The following is a 17,819-nucleotide window of genomic DNA, read 5'->3' as shown; positions in this document are numbered from 1 at the left end:
TTGAGGGTTTTGTCTCAACGGATTATCAGTCGGTCATCGTGGAAAGAATGACCACCAAAGACGTGACCACTGCAGAAAGCACTAATGAAAGGGTTCATCAGTATAAATTTCATCCTTGACTTTACGGAACATAACTTTGAGTAGAAGTGAGGCTTTCTACTGACCAGTTTTCTGCTAAATTTGTGCCCCATTGCCCTTTAAAGACTAATGCTGTCAGTGCTAACATGTTATCAAAGAAGTCTGTGTTTAAAATTGTAGTTTCTTTGTAGTTGAATTTCACTCTTTTCTGACCCGTTTAATAGTCAAAATACTCAAAATTAAGTTAACTAAATAAGCACAAAAAGGATCCTTCCTAGCTGAACTAGTGAACTAGATTTGAAGGCTTTTTCTGAACATATAATTTAGCACTCCACAATGAATCGAGTGCGATATCCAAATGCTGCAGAAGCTGCAATGTTTTTGATAAAGAATTTGTGACAAAACAGTATTATAAATTAAACATTTTAACACTTATTAAAAATATATTCATTAGACCAGATGGATTACATGATAGATTTCACAACAGATTGAGTGTGTGGAGCCATATGGAAACCAGCCTTTGGGAGATCTGTTTCCAAGTAAGAAAGGTCATAATAGGTTCAATGACACCGTAAGAGATGTTTTATTGATTTCAACCTGATTTAATATTGCAGCAACAAATAAAAATGAATGAAAATAAGTTTAGTGGACATTGAAGATGAAATGTCACCCATGAACAATTACAGAAATATACATTTGACACGTGTGCCATTTTATAGATTAGACCTGCTAATATGGCAGGTGACTCAAATGTCACACTTTGACTTTAAATACAAAGTTTGTCATAGACATGTGGCTCTATGGGGAATCATTTTAACACAAATATTGTTATTCTTAAGTGATTTTAAATGTGCTAGCAGGATTTATATTTGAGCAACATATCTCAGTTGTCTCTCCCTCTGATGTGTGTTGCCTGGGGGGGCCGTGGTCTTTCTGCTGAGGACCTCCAGGGCATGAGTGAGCTCGGTGGACTTAGGGGGCTGGAAGGTCGCTCAGCAGGGGCTGGGAGCGTGCACTCTGCAGAGAGGAGGCTGAGTGCCCACCGCAGAGAGAGAGCGCAGTGACCACAGTCTGGAGGTCAGCAGTGGAGTGCCCCCCTTCAACCGCCCCTTCTGTTTTATTCCTCTATAACAAAGAAGATTGGGAAACAGGCAGTGACTGAGCAGCACTCGACCTACCGCCCTGCTTGAGAGGGGGGGGGGTCCCTCCGAGTCTCTAAATGTGACAATAATTGATAGATATCTTTGTGAAACTTGTATGAGGCCTGCTCTCCAGCCAGTCGTGGTGGGGAGTCTACTATATTCTACCAATAAAGATGACTTTTCAATGCCTCAAGTCAAGATGCGGTATGTCATAGCGGTGCTGACAATGAGGCAGGTCTGTTTTCGATCACGAACATTGTTGTGTGTTACGGCATCGCCAGAAATGTGCCTAGCTCAGCTCTGGGATTTGGATGACAGTTGCTCTCTAGGAGCTATAGACGGTGTGTAGGGCCAGGGATGGATGGGGGGAATGTGACAGTGGTCTAATTTATGAGTGCAGGCAAAGGAATCAGTCTGCGGTCTGCATCTGAACAACATTGAAACCACGTTTCCCAGGTTGAGGCCACAAGTGCAACGCAAACTGTCTGAAAAGGCAGCAGTGATTAAGGTCAAGAACATTGGAGCCTGATCTTGAAATGAACTGTGACTCAACAACACTTTTGAGCCGTGGTGTTTTGTAGAAAACCTCTGCAAAGGAAGGCCTTGGTTTGCGTGTCTGCATCAGTAGGTGCACAGGAGGGGGAGGCACACACAGAGGTCCCCTACCGGGCTGGTTTCTACGGTGACCTGAGAAAGGCCGTAACCAGGTCCGGCTCTTTCTCAGGCCTAATCAGCGTATTACCACAAAGAAGGACATGTGTTCGGCCCCCCCACCTCTCTACCCTCCCTACTCAATCCGACCAGCATGGCTGGACACAGGCAGCCAATAAAACCAGGATTAGGAGGGTATCTACACACACTGGGCTGTAGCGAAAAAGTTTCTGAACACGCCCAATCCCGCCCTGCTCCCTTCACAAACCTCTTTTCATCATTCTTCTCTGTCTCTCATTCCTTCCATCTTTCACTTTATTTCGCTTGCTCCCATGTTTATATCCTTCTTTTGCCTCTTCCTTTCAGAGCCCTCACCCTGTAAGCTCTTCACACAATGGGGCATCCAGAAATTACTCATTTTGCCAGAGCAGTTCAGCAAATTCCCAATGCCTCTTGCCCACCTCCCCCTTTATACTCCGGATCCTGTGCTGTTTGCTGTTATGATAATGAAATGTGCTCCATCACAATGACAAAGCTGTGCATGTGTTTGGCTGTGTATGTGAATGATGGATGGATTTATGTGAATTCACGCTCCTTTACATATTTTTGCATGAATTCACGCTACTCTACATGACGTGCAAAAAGGAAATCTCCCATTCAGATTTCAAGAGCACGAACCAGATTCTCTTTTGCCTCCATGTGAAGCAATTGCGTGATTAATTAATACCACATAGTAATAATAAAGTGTCCCAGTGTGCAGTAAGTTCTGTCTGTACAGGAAGTACATCATGTTTACTGTCATGATTTGTCTGGAGAAATTTGGAAGTCGTGTGCCTCTTGGTTCTTGGAGGCCGCTGCCTCACCTCAGAGTCCTCGCTAATGTGTCCTGGAAATGGGAGAGTGTTAAAGATAATATCAGCGCCTTTGTCAGGACTTTTTAAGACAGGGGACAAAGACCGCAAGAACTCTTCCCCCAAATAAACCTTTTTCATTAGAGCAGCAAACACTTCATCCATCGGCTGTGTGAGCGAAGCTCTATTGGTGTGTGCGAGCTGCTCAGTAAGGTCCCACAGGGAAGAGCCTAAACCCTCAGCGGTCTTCAGCCGGACACTGAGGCGGCCTAATTAAAGGGCACTTAAGCCCCACAATGTGCGGCGGTGCAGGTTGGAGTTGGTGGGGGTCCCCGCCGAGAGGAACAGAATTCATGGCACTCGTAAACAAGGGAGTCCAGGACAGAGGGACAGAAGAGGGCTATGTGCCAGAGACTTTGTTCACACAAGATGAAGAGTCAACAGCCTCCCCATCCCTCACCCCTCCTTAGCCATCCCCCCTAATAACCACCTTCTTCAGAGGAGCTGCAAACACAATGCCGTCCCACTCCCCTCCTCTTGCTCTCAATCACTGTTGGGACAATGAGGGGAACCCCCCCCCACCCCCCCCACCCCACCTCCACCACCATCCTTCTGCCCCTCCCCGACCCCCAAACAGACACTTCTTTTATTGAAATTCTTTGGTGTTCTAATCCTCAGCTTCCTCCAGGGGCAATAATGGACTCCCTGCGTCAGCCTTTTCCAGCGAGGCTATCATCCAAGCCTGCCTGGGTCACAAGTCCACCTCTCCTATTGGAGAAAACTGCCCCAGCAGTGTCATTCCTGTCACATCCAGCCCATCTACAGGCCATACAAGCCCCGATGCTATTGACCTGAAGAGCACATTTGTATTAATATTTTCAGAACGTTTTCTAAACAAATGGGAGGTAATGGGAACCATTACACATCCATTCAAAAATAATCTGATGCCTTACTCTTAAGATTTACAGAACGACTTGGGAATCTTTTTTATTTTCCTTTTTTAATGGTATTTATCAGCTCTGATGAATTTGAACAAATCCTCATTTTGGCTTCACTTTTGAATTCACTCAGCAAATTTGCCGGGAAGGGAAGTGTGTAAAGTGCTGGAAATACAAGATACTGGTTACAATTAGATGTCAGCAAATTTCACAAATAGAATGACAAGAAGCACAATGATTGCTGAGTACAGATTATACTGTATATTTTAAATATGTAGTGAGATTGTCTAAGCCTTTTTTAATAGAGGATCCTCGTTGACATGGATGGGGTTGAAGACAGACCTCTCAGTATAAAGCAACACAGCTACAAACTACAGACTACAAAATTAAAAAAAGTTGTGTAAAAAGACATTTTCACATTTAAACTTAACTCATGAAGGTGGGAGTGATTGAATAAGTATTGAATCAGATTGACTTTAACCATGTAACGATAACTGTGCACTGTATATACATGAGGAAAAAAGCATTCAGCAAGAGTTATTCAGACTACAACCATACCATTTAATTTTAATTCATCATTATTTTATATGCATGTATGAAAAGACACTGTCACATCATTCACATTTACCTTACAGTAGTTGTGTAGATACATGCACTTATTGAAAAGATGCAAAGAAAATGAGCTTGGCTTTAATTGTTATATAGATTTAATCTTCACTGCACCACTGTGGTTGTGTTAAACTTACTGGACTTAAGGTGTATGGCAGTACAGGATCCAGGATGGCAGCAACCAGTTCAAAGTGTGTTGATGGTGACATCTGCTGGTCACACACAATCAGATTGATTGTCAAGAACATACATGAAATGTCTTGCAAGCATGAAGCCTGAAATGTGCCATAAGAACCAGAGGTGCAGCTAACAATTATTATTTTTTGATGTATCAGTCAATAAAATGTCCAATACTGTGACAAAGGCTCATCATCATTTTTCAGAATCCAAAGTGATGTCTTATGAGTGAATGTTGTGCACTTTACTGTATAACAACTGTAATTTACTTTTAGGTAAAGTTGTTGAACAAGCAGACAGCTTTTTCTTTGATGGGTTTGGCTAATGGTATTAAACTACTTCACTGACAGAATTGCAACAGCACTGCAATCTGTGGTGCACCAAGGGATGCAACACCAAATTCCTTGGCCAAGAACATTGCAATATTGCACTCTCTGCTACAACACAATTCAAACAGCTTTTTAAAAATATTTCTCCTAAAGCTGGCTGTTTTTATGACTAATGCAAGCCGCATTATCAGGAGAGTAAAGTGAATAATTTCTCTCCAACAATCTTTCAGTGCCAAATTAATATAAAGACTATAGAAGCTTCAATAACTAGTAAACCATTAGGTATGACAAAGGGAAGACCTATAATACTGGCTCTTTTAAGCAGTATTCAAAAAAACTGGTAACAACACAAAATAACATAAACATAATTTTACAACAGGAAAAAAGTACACTATAATAATCTTATAGACACGTTTTTGTAACAGTTCAGTCACAAATTGTGCATAAAAGTATTAAGGTCAAATCTCAGCCCGGGTCCTTTTTGTGCTTAATTTATTTGCACATTCTCCCCAAAATACATAGTGTTATGATTTAAATTCATACCTGACAATTAGATACAGGTTTATGAATTGCCTTAGGGAAAAAAAAACAACATCATGACATATAAAGAATTACACTAGATACACAGATAAAGACACCCAATGATGCCAGAACAAAATGCAACATGAAATGCATCTCATCATTAAAAGCCTTTATTACTGGCACGAGTCCATACTAATGGAATCACATTACGTCTGAAGGGCTCAGCCAGATGACCTGTGGGCATCAGCCAAAGTGTAGAGAAATGTAGTCTACAGTAGAACATATCTAAACATCTATTAAATATGTGGTTGTACAGAAATGCAGGACTTTGAAGCTTTGATTTTGATCGTCGTCAGAGTTTTCTTGCGGCGAAGATCTGACACCTGATGTGTTTCAGATGTGTTCTGTACAATAAAACATAAAAGCAACACCATGTGGATTAAGGAACTTATATAAATGAATCATTTTAAAATAACTAAAACAGACATCCTAATTTTATTTCATTACCTAGAATTTAGGTGTAGATCTGAACACCATCATTGTGCAGCAAGGGAGGACTCGCACACAGACAACAAAACACAGATTCATTCTGGATTTTAGATGTTCATGTTGGACTTTTCTCTGCAAAATGACTGGGGCATGCATGACGTCAGTCACCCTATATATGGGTTACTATACATGCATGAAGCCATTCGCCAGCAGGTCAAGTAATTACAAATACATTAGAATAATATAATTCCATTGCATTGATACATTCTCATACACATACTGGTATATATACATACAGATGGTAGCTCGTACACTGGAAATTGGACCCACTTGTATAGAAAGACAACAGTCACAGGACACAGGTCATATCTTTTTGTGGATTCCTTTTTAAGCATTTGGGGAAAAGATATATCTACATTTCTTGTAAATTACAAGAAAAAACAGTCATTTGAAGTGTATGGTATTTATGTTACTGAAAGGACTCGAAAAAAGTTTACCGTCTCCCTTAAAATCTCCTTTGTGTGTCTTGATGTCAAATATATCCAGATGACGACTCAGTAGGCGTCATCATTTTCTCCCCCATCCTGAGGTCTGTTTTATCAGTGACATGTATTTGGCCATTGTTCCAGTGCCAGCCATGATCTCATGGTACTGTCATCCATAGTTCGCATTTGAACAGAGCTCTAGGTTTACATAGCTAACACAGCTATAGCACCCAAGGCTATGAGCACATGAGAGAGTTCACTGTCAGTCGGCCAAACCTGTTTCTTGCCACTCATCACAGGGGTACCCTTACAAACAGTGGGTGTCGCGTAACATTGCATGCAAGTAGAACACAGTTGACCCCTTTGGCCTCGGGCTACTGTGGGCCTAAATTAGTATTAGGGCCGATCTCGGGAACTAGAACATGACACTGTTGATCTTTGATTTTGGGACCAGAGTATCAGCTCCGTCACTCATTTTTTGTTGCCTCTAGCAAGGACTCCTCTCACCTTGGGTACATAAGTAGTCAAGGGCCTCCTTTTGTACTTTGGTATCAAGAGCGAAGCAGAGAGGCGACAGAGCCAGAGGCTGTTCCAATTAAATAAAAAGTTACTGTTAATGAAGTTTGAAAGTTTAAATTGTGACTTAAGAACCATGATACACACACCTAGCCTTATCTCAAGTGTTTTTCGTCCCTGTTTAATATCTGTTTAATAGCTGTAAGAGCTACTTTATTTTTAGCCATGCGCTGGCCTGTTGCGCAACCTGAGGGGGCCGTTCAGGGTGGACTGTAAGAACTGATGTCTCACTTTTCCTCTCGCACCACCATCAATTATATTGTTTTTTTAAATGTATCCAATAGTTTGCCTCAGAAGCATTCCCATCAGCTTAAGCTGTAGTTTGTGTTTAGTAAGCGGGGTTATTCCCTGAAAACTGAGTGTGCCAGTGTGAAACAAGGGCTAAAGTAAACAGAATGTAAACACAAATTAACATCAGTCGCATATTCCAACGCACATTTAACACAGGGCGAATAGGTTAACCCTGGGTTAAAAGTGCATGTGTGAAAAAGTGCTAAATTATTCCAAGGTCAACTCAGTTTTAGCCCTGGGCTAATATGCAGTGTGAAAAATTAGTCTGGACCTTTTTCCTACTTTAATTAGATTTCTTACATTCTTACAATATTATATACACTTTCTTTAAAAAGAAAAGAAAAAAATATATGAAATACATCTGTAACAGCTACTTTTTCTCAAAGCTTTTTTCTGTTGTCACATGTAGAAATGTTTAAAAAAAAAAAACACTCTGCCAAAAGCAAAGTGAAAATATTCTTCAGTATTTTCTTTAAAATGATTTAATGTCACAAATGAATAATAATGTCCTCCGTTATCAATTTGCAAGAAGTCAATCGAGCCCATTTCCTCTGGTCCCTCCTTCGCCGTGACGCAGAGGGGGCGTGTCCCACGCTCTTTCATCGCATTAAACGGCGATTGGTCCATCGCGATCACATGACACGAAGCGACCAATCGCGGCAGAATGCGAGGAGGCCCGTGGAAACGAATAGCGGTGACGTTACATCATGAACTGTGCTGTGTTGTCACCAGCTGTTGTCTGGAAGACGGAGGAGAAGTGGATGCGTCTCGGTTGACCGTGTGCCACGAGCAGACCGCGGCACGTAGCACCACGTTTGGAGCCGGAGGATGGTACCGGATGACTGATCGACACACCGGAGCCCCGCCGGTCTCCCGGTGACAGTATCAATTACATAACTGAAGGCATCGATAAGACACAAACTGTGATAACGGACTAGTGCCAGCACAGGTCGGAGTTGAAGCCATTTTTCTCTGCAGTGAGTGTAATGATTTATTTACTCAGTTATAACTGACATATAGGAGTTTACTTTGAACCCCCCCCGTGGTGCACCGGGGGGGTCCGGGTATGTGTGGCTGTGTTAGGGGTGAATATGCAGCCTGTTAGACTTTAGGTTAGCAGCATGCTGGAATGAGCCAGAGCTTGTTTCAGTGTTTACTCTTGTCAATCAGTTACTGTGGACCAGGCACACTCTGAGTGCTCAGCTCAGCTCTTTGTGGGGTTTTTTTTTTTTTTACTTTAACCTTAAACTGGCCTTAGTTTGTGATTGGCTGGCAGGTGTCCGTTAAAATGTGCATTGATTGTGCTTTATGGCACAATATCTGAAGCTGAGTAAGTAAAGTCACTTTGGGGATTGGATTGGGGCCACATGGTTAAAATCAATACCACTATTGTAATTGTTATTTTACATTCATATATCATGATATGCAGAATCATATAGAATATGATTGTATGTATGTTAAGTGGCATCCACAGTTGTCAATAATGTCACAAAAAAACTCCTCATATGTGTGAATCAAAAACTTTAATAACTCTATTTCTGATTTTTAATTAATTCAGACATTAAAATTCATCAAAAACATGATATAATAGTATATTTTATAGGCTAATGTTCACTGAAATACATTTTGTGGACCTTATGAGGAGTAGCTGTTGTTATACAGTAGCTAACATAGGTATAAATAAGCAACAAGCTCAAAGCTGGTAAGTGATCGCCCAACCCTATAATTCTTAGAAATCATTATTTGAATTGTACAACTCGAGATAGGAGCTAGCAACACATTTAATTAAAATGTGACGGTATAAACTGTTCAGAGTCTTAATAACCGTCCAGATGATAATTTACCACATAACCTTTTGCTCAAGCGTCTCTCTGTTTATCTTCCAGCAGACGGATAACCACGGCAGCTGGGTTCACCTGAGATCATTTAACGTCTGCACATCGAGTGCCTGGAAGCGGCACCACCGCCATCATGAATGTGGGCACGGCGCACAGCGAGGTGAACCCCAACACCCGAGTGATGAACAGCAGAGGAATGTGGCTCTCTTACATCCTGGGCATCGGCCTCTTGCACGTCATCCTGCTCAGCATTCCCTTCGCCAGCGTACCTGTGGTCTGGACGCTCACCAACCTCATTCACAATCTGGTCAGTGGAGCAGAAGCAGCGCCACAATTTCCTTTAACGTTTGTTGAAACAGTCAAGTCAGTGAAGGACACCCACGGCGCAGGCCTGGTGAAAAGACTGGAATGTGGTGAATGAAAGTAACTTTACAGAAAGGAGTCGGGGGATAATAAATCTCTTTATGAAAGGTTTTTGTGAGGAGACTGGAAAGATCTACTTACTACTTCACCGCTCTTAGTCATGTTCTTTGTTAAAATAAGTTGCTGGCAGTAATGATTCAACCAGCATTTCATTCTCAGGGCTGAGGTATACCTCAGACTTGCATGATGGGCGTCTGGTTTCCGAGAAAAAGCACAATGTTAACAACAATTTAATGTTGTTACAGTCGTGTATTTAATAGTTTGGGTTTGAGGCGTTTTATCATGCAGTTTAAACGTGCTCCTTACACCAGGAATCCTGACACATCCACTCGCTGCTTGTGGGCTTCCTGCTGTGTTTTGGGGTCTATAACCTCTTATTCACTAACTTCCTGGGCAATTTTGTTGTAGACCATGGGGTTTTAAAAGTCTGAGACGGTGGGCCTCTCCTGAGACAATACTCCCCCCCCCATAAGTTTACTTGCTTATGTTCGTTCAAGTCCTGAATGCCTATGGGGCCGTGATTTTGTTATTTGATCCCATGAGCCAAACGTAGAGTAATATTTGATCTTTGACGTCATTTCGAACCACACCCAAACATAAAAAAGGTCTGTGCTAAGGCATTTATTAGTTCCTGACTACTAAAAACAGTGAAATCCCCCCAAACTACTGTATCTCTCTAACAAAAGCACACACATTTAGGCTGTTCTATGTTATCTCCTTTTGATAATAATGTAATATTTTTTCACCGCCATCCAATGAGCCTTCTTTTTTGTCTCTGACTATGTGTCTCTTTGTCTGTTGCAGTGCATGTACCTCCTACTTCATACAGTCAAAGGTACGCCCTTTGAGACCCCAGATCAGGGCAAGGCTCGCCTCCTCACACACTGGGAGCAGATGGACTATGGTGTGCAGTTTACTGCCTCGCGCAAGTTCCTCACCATCACACCCATCGTCCTGTAAGTGGCCCTCAAAACCTAAAGCTCGGCCTACCAGCTGTGTAACAGTTGGAGGGAACAGTTGATCATAAAAAACTCAAGTAGAGCAGAACTGTACCTTTATAGAGTACCAAAGCTTGAATTGGTAAGGCGTAGACAGAGGAAGAAGAGGGTGTAGACAGACCGAGCAGAATCACTCCCTAGTGTTCAGACAAGGACATAATCCCTCACTGGCTTCCCACCCATATCACCAGTTGTGTTTCGGGGTCTCTATGGAAGTGGGTGAGTGCGTTAATCAGCGCTACCTCTACTGAATTCTTTCCCTTTAGTTCAGACTGAAGCCGTACAAGGGATTTACTTTGTCCTCTTCTACCTTTTTTATTTTTGAGCTTGTACTCACAAAGAGATGATTGATTAGCATCCCTGCTGCTACCACATTAGCCAAGCTCACGCGTTATTAAGAGGCCTAGTATTTGAAGCAGTGCCCCTTGCTGCTTTCATGCTGCTTTCTGTCCTTATTAACCAGCAGAGTTCAGTTTACAGGAAGCTCTCTGGCTCCCCGGGGTTGATTTGCCAGCTCAGCCTGAACATTGTAGGGATAGCAGTTTTTGCAGGTGCACACTTTTACACACTGGCTTTAAAGGCCACTTAGTCATTTTGTTTTCGTGACCAGCGCCAGCAGGAAGAGACAAGTGGTCAGTCTCCCGGCTCCACATGGAAAAGCTACACATCTGCAGAAGTCTCTTGAGAGCCTTTTATTACATGTCCTCACTTGTTTTCAGCAGAGAACAGGATGTGCAGTTCCTCATTCTAGCCTCACACAAACCTCATACTGGTGTGTGCAGTTACATCTAACAATGCTGTTTGCATCAAATCGGCGCAGTTTCTTGTTGTGTCTTACCAGGAATACCACATCTGTGCATCATCTGTCAGCACGTAGCCAGTCAGGGTTCACATAGGAAGCGCCGGGAACTCGCTTCAGAGGCATTTCTAAATGTTCGTTGAGTGGTTCTTCTGTAGTGATGAGATTTATAGATGTGTAGATTAGCATTGTAGCATCATATGCACATGCTTTGACTTTTAACTGATAATAAGTGATGTTGCAATTCTGTAGTTCAGCGTGTTGAAACAGTCACAGGTTGAAGTGTTGGCACTGTGTTCAGGAAACATCTTAAATGAGAGGTTATTACATACTTAAGGTGAGGTTTTGACAGTTTGATTTTTAATCAAAGTTTTTCTTTACTAAAGACTTTGTTGTGTTCCTTAGGCATTTTTTAAAGTTTATTTAAAGTTCTATCTACTAATTTCTACCCTTGTAATCATAACTTATTCTTCTCTTCTCTATCTCTGCTTTAGGTATATACTGACCAGCTTCTACACCAAATACGACCGGGTCCATTTTGTGGTCAATACAGTTTCCTTGCTCACTGTACTCATCCCCAAGCTGCCCCAGCTGCACGGTGTGAGGATCTTTGGGATTAATAAGTACTGACAAGGCGGAAGAGGACACCTCCTTCCCTGAGTCTCCATGGACTGCTGAGAGCACAAAAGAGTATCAGGCCTCTGATTTGGCTGCAGATCCACGAGGATCCGTGGCTCTCGACTCTGCTGAGCGGCACTCTAAATGAAGCCTGCTGGGGATACTGCCATGGCACCAAACCCCAGTAAAGAGACACAATACACTTTACACAGAGGACAAAGGGAAAGTGTATTGTAGTGACTGTTTGTGGCTCTCCTTTGAGTCGCTTAAAAGTGTTTGTAAAAAGGGAGTATTATGTCCATTTCTGTAGAAATGACAATGTTCTGATGAGACAGGTGTCAGGGGGAGAGGACAATGTAGTTGCACAAATAATGTGCCATTTTACACTCATTGGCACTCTGAGGCAGTAATCAAAGTTATTTTGTATGTAATGATACACTGCTGTATTTATTCAGCTTCACTCCCACAAAGAGCTTCCTCTTTCTTGAGGTTTCTGGGCTTAGAGGGGAGTAACAATACTTTAATGAAATGCTAAGGGACCTGTGAACTGCTGCAGAGGCGAGACACGAGAAACCGCAAGGTTTTATATTTAGCCCTTGCTGTTCCGCTTGGGGCCAAGATTGGGAAGTTAAGCAATCCTTATTTTTATCTGACCATTTCCATATTTGGACTCCTCTTGTCCTGGTTTGTGTCACAGAAAGCCTCCTGTCTGTAAAATCGTCTGGCCTGTGTGCAGAAAGTATGTGCAAGAGCTCTCTGCTGATACGACATAACCGAAAGGTCTGCAGTATGAGTGAGGAGAGAAGTATTTCTGTCCTTACTTATTTTAAAGTTACACTACATATGGGGACAAAAGCTTGTTACTCATCTATAAAAGTGCTCAGGACGCTCCATTGCATTAGCATGTAATGTCTGCATAGTCTAGAATCTGGAGGCGAATAACACACTGAGTTACCACTTTGTTAGGTACGCCTGTGCAGTCCAATACAGTAGCTGTGCAGTATATCCTGAAATACCCAAAAGTGTTTCTAATGTTCAACCCTATTTACGTACATGAAAGGGGCAGAATGTTAGAAACACCTCTCAGCAACATTTTGGGGAACCAAACAATCTTTAAATGCAACACTGCATTTTATTGCCTAATAAGTTTTTATGGCGAATACACTCGCCAGAATTGCTTGTTTACATTTCCAGAAGACTCTGAGCAACATTAGCATTCATTGGGAGTTGTGTTTTTGGCCACCTGATGAATGAAAGTCCAATGCTCACTCTCCGTTTAGTGCTGTTTATATCTATCTTTAGCTGCTAAAGGCTCCACTTTAGTCACCAGCAAGCCGCCGCTTTGTCTGAGCAGGTTGTGTACAGTGGGAGTTTGGAGCTTTTGGCTGAAAACAGCTTCCTGCTGGTTGATCGGATTGGAGTTTGTTTCGATGCTAAGCAGACCGAGGGGAACTTAAATAAGTGCCGACCTCTGTGGTTTTATCACTTCTCACACTGCAGTCCGTCATTCATTTATAAAATACTGAGAGTGCAGCTGTAAGATTGATTCTCTTTCCGAACAAAACATTTGGAAAGAGATATTGGTGATTTTTAGAGTTGCTGTGTCCACAAAAGGTCCAAAATCCAGATATTTAAAGATCATTACGTGTCCTCTTCACCCTGTCAAAACCCTTTTTAGGATCCAAGGAGTTATTCTGTAGTATGTGCTAAAGGGATTCCTAAAAAAAAAGGTGTTAGAGTAAGAATGTCTACAAGGTAAGATGTCACTGTTCATTTCAAAGTATTAGGGAATATTTTAGTTTTAGAGTTTTACATATTGCTAGTCTAGTGCATGTGTATGTGTTTTTTTGTCATTGCACTTGCCAGTGGGAGACTGAAGTGTCCATGAACCATTTCACCATGACAGTTCCCACTGAATTAATTGTTTAATGTGAAGTAATAAGTAATAATATTAAATTATAGGGTTGTGAATCGCTACCGTAGCAGTGATTCAGTCTGATTCCCCAACGTGGGGATTTTTGTTCTCGATTCAACTTCAGAAACCAACAATTTGATTTAGTAATAATGAGCCAAAACTGTATGTATAGTCATTAAATAAACATTTAAATTCTCCTACAATGGTGAAAAATAGGTAATTATAGAATGCACCGTAATAACATAATACTTTACAATATTATGCTGCAACAGTGTTGGCCTGCAGTGCTAATAGCAGTAGCCATAGTAGCATAAATATTAATATTACTCACAGTTGCAGCAGTTGTAATAGTAGTAGAGACAATAACAGTTTCGTCTTTTAAGATAGACGATTTGATTAAATTCAATTATTGTAATTCATGCTGTTTCATATGAATTATAGCTGACCTCAAAGCAGCTGTGTTTGAGCAGATCGATGTATTTAATTGGCAGACTTTAGAAGTGATGCATTGAGCCAACCAGTGACAACCGTGGACCAAAGAGCCAAAGAATTGTGGATTTGTAAATACTAATGGATCTGCTGCAGCTTCCATTTCTTCATTATGATGTTTCTGAGATATTGTCACCTTAAAGGGCTTTCCTTCGAGGACATGCTATGATATTTCATAGCACAAAGTGATCATGCATTTTTCTTGTTTTTTTTTTTGTTTTTCTTTTTTTCACGAAGACAACAGTTTTTGAAAGAAGGTTGAATTGAATGTTGATTACATGTGAAACAGTGGGGCCGTTCTGTTGATCAGTGTATTTGCTTTATGAAGGAAATGTTAATGTGATCTTCTGTAAGAGTGCTTCACCCAAAATACAGTATTTTTCAAGTATCATCTCAATTTCTTATCGCTGATCTGTTTCTTACATGTTGGTTCATCATAACATGATAATGATGAGTCTGTCGAGGGCTTCAAACCCGGTGGGATCATCCTGCCTTTTGTGGCTTTAATTATTAATTAGTCAGGAAGGTTGATAATTAAATCTAAATATAGCTTTAAAGATCAGATGGATTACTGTTAATCTAAACTTCCAGACTTTATTGAGGACACAGAAACACTGTTTTCTCTTTCCATTGAATATATTTGCATGCTTCCAGTCATTGTCATCTTTTTGACTGGAAGCATTTGTTAGTAAGAGTTAAATTCAAAAGTTCAGATTACTGTTTTACATCTCAGGATAGTTAAGCTTGGTTTTAATATTTACAGTACAGAGTACAGTTTACCTATTAAAAGTAGGCTCCTCTTTCAGGATCTGTCCACAGTGATGGTGTGTTTTTTTTTGTTGTTGTTGCTAGCACCAGTGGGTTTTCCATTTGAAAAATGAGTTTTATTTGATACGTGTTCACAAAGCATGCCGACTGCCCTGCAGAGGCAATAGTTGGTTAGCTGCAGTACACCAGACTAACAAAATGACATGATTGTCCTACACCCGGAGGCTTAAACCTCGTTGCTTTTGCGGTCTGTCAGTTCCACCCTGGTGCTTCAAATCAAAAATTTAATCCATGGTCTTTATTTCAACATGGCAAGCTGATACAGGTGCTGTACAGTGCTCGCTCTGTTACACAACACCGGAGGCTTGTTAAACATTGATTAAGTGAAAGTGATAATGAGGTATTGGAGTGAATATAAAGGGTATCATGTTGGATTAATTGCTGTGAGACACAAGGATTTGGCAAAACACCCAATGTTTGAGGAGAGAAGTCTTTTTATTTTGTATGACACTGAAGCAAATAGGTTTAATAACATTTTTATATTTCATTTTAGTGTCTTTTTTTATGGTGACATGATTCAGTATTGACATGATATCCCAGTTCTACAATATCACATATGGAAATGCAGACTGAGTTTATAGTTGTTATTTTGTGTTGTACACTGCAGGGAGTGTTTTTCAAGATCATTGTTTATCCTGAAATGAAAAAGAACAATCCATCAGTGTTACAATCTCCTCTGGGCTTGGCACAGTACATTAGTACCCCTCTCAATCTCCATAATTAGGTAAGTATTAGATATTGCGGCTGTTAGACAAGCAGCAATTACTTCAAAAGGTCAACATTTCAAGAATGAAAAGAGCCATACCTAACATAACATACTGTACACATGTTTGTGTAATTATCTAGAGGAAGTTCTGCCTCTTTTTCTAACATTACGAAATGTTTCTGTTTATAAGGCATCTAGGATTAATTGTAACTTCATTTAATTCAGTTTCATATATTTTAAACCTTATTAACCTTCCCCTCGAGATGCTTGTGCACGAGTCAAGTTAAGTCAATTTTATTTTAATAGCCTAATATCACAAACTGCCTCAAGGGGCTTCACAATCTGTAGAGCATACAACACCCTCTATCCTTAGACCCTTGCATTTTCATCTTATTTTCTATTTTTATGAGCTTTAAGAGACCATTGCCTGGGGTGAATGTGGGATGTAATTTGTAAATTCATGGTACAATTAACTGAATTACATCCTGTGCCATGTGGTGCCAAGAGTTGAGCCATATAGTGCACAATAAAGTATGCACAATATACTGTGACAACTCGTCAATATTCTTGATAAAAGTGAAATATAAGTTTGGCACTTTGGGTTGCAGCTGAGCACAGTTACACGTCTATGAAAATATGTTTTTTATATAGAATTGGATAAGATAAAGTGTGAGCAAAAAGTGCACAGGTGCAAGGTAACAATGAGCTTTTGTGCAAGTTAAGCATGCGTATTGCACTGGCAGGGACAAAGGAAATGTGAAGTCTATTGCACTTTTACCTGGGAACCCTGTGCCTCTGATCTGTAGGGAGAAGATCAAATGCCTCAAAGAGAGGATGGTCTGAGCTCCCTCAAACTGATCCCGCCTTCCTGAGGATGTCTGACAAAGAAGACTTACTGTTTCCCGATGATCTTACGGGCAACCATCCAAGAGAAAAGATTAAAACTGACTTAATAAAAGCTCTGTAAAATAGCACCATTAATTTACGGTCAACATCATAGACATTAAGCCTCTTTAGGTTTATGTGTTAAAGGATCTGGAGCAGGTAAGAAAATGCTGTCTCTCTCCAGCAGAGGGCAGCAAATGGCTGTCACTGACCTTAATCTGAAGCGACATTCTACCCCTATAAATAGGAACACCACAAGGGAGAGATTATTGGTCTTTTCCTCTTGTCTTTTAGTCTAGAGGTTTTTACTTCTCTGCTCATTCACTTATTCATGCACATCCAGATTTACAGTCCCATGAAAATATGATGATTTATTCTCCCTTTTCTTTTTTAAACCCTGTTCTCACTGAAATAGTCCGATTTTTTTTCCTGCTGAAAACACATCAGCCAAGATTCATATGAAAATAGGAATCTATGTGTCAAAATGAAAACATGGTTTAACATAGGTTGCATGTGTTCTGTCCACTCTTAAGCAGACTATTGGTTCAGACATACACTACCATTCAAAAGTTTGGGGTCACTTAGAAATGTCCTTATTTGTGAAAGAAAAGCACTGTTTTTTTCAATGAAGATAACATTAAATTGATCAGAAATACAGTCTAGACATTATTAATGTGGTAAATGACTATTCTAGCTGGAAACGACTGATTTTTAATGGAATATCTACATAGGTGTACAGAGGCCCATTTCCAGCAACCATCACTCCTGTGTTATAATGGTACAGTGTGTTAGCTAATCGTGTTAAAAGGCTAATTGATGATTACAAAACCCTTGTGCAATTATGTTAGCACAGCTGAAAACTGTTTAGCTGATTAGAGAAGCTATAAAACTGGCCTTCCTTTGAGCTAGTTGAGTATCTGGAGCATCAGCATTTGTGGGTTTGAGTATACTCTCAAACTGGCCTGAAAAAGAGAACTTTCTTCTGAAACTCGACAGTCTATTCTTGTTCTGAGAAATGAAGGCTAAGAAATTGCCAAGACACTGAAGATTTCCTACAACGATGTGTACTACTTCCTTCAGAGAACAGCACAAACAGGCTCTAACCAGAGTAGAATGAGAAGTGGGAGGCCCCGGTGCACAACTAAACAAGAGGACAAGTACATTAGAGTCTCTAGTTTGAGA

The 17,819-nt window shown here is 40.8% G+C and overlaps 1 protein-coding gene across 2 annotated transcripts; it reads left to right on the top strand.

Annotated features, from left to right (window-relative positions):
• Window positions 1-7,852: 7,852 nt before the first annotated feature.
• ormdl3 (ORMDL sphingolipid biosynthesis regulator 3) lies at window positions 7,853-14,615 on the top strand. 2 transcript variants are annotated; one of them, XM_051418249.1, is made up of 4 exons: window positions 7,853-8,115; window positions 9,028-9,283; window positions 10,204-10,355; window positions 11,691-14,615. In XM_051418249.1, exons 2-4 carry the CDS (start codon window positions 9,110-9,112, stop codon window positions 11,824-11,826), a joined length of 462 nt encoding a protein of 153 aa, XP_051274209.1. In that variant the 5' UTR covers window positions 7,853-8,115; window positions 9,028-9,109; the 3' UTR covers window positions 11,827-14,615. The 2 variants fall into 2 exon arrangements, with proteins under 2 accessions (XP_051274209.1, XP_051274208.1); XM_051418248.1 differs by having other exon boundaries at window positions 7,854-8,115; window positions 9,025-9,283.
• The last annotated feature ends 3,204 nt before the right edge of the window (window positions 14,616-17,819 follow it).

The sequence above is a fragment of the Dicentrarchus labrax genome, unplaced genomic scaffold (assembly GCF_905237075.1).
Source record: "Dicentrarchus labrax unplaced genomic scaffold, dlabrax2021, whole genome shotgun sequence".
Lineage (NCBI taxonomy): Eukaryota > Metazoa > Chordata > Actinopteri > Moronidae > Dicentrarchus > Dicentrarchus labrax.
Note: the sequence above shows the minus strand (reverse complement) of the source record. Positions and strands in the feature narration are given on the sequence as shown.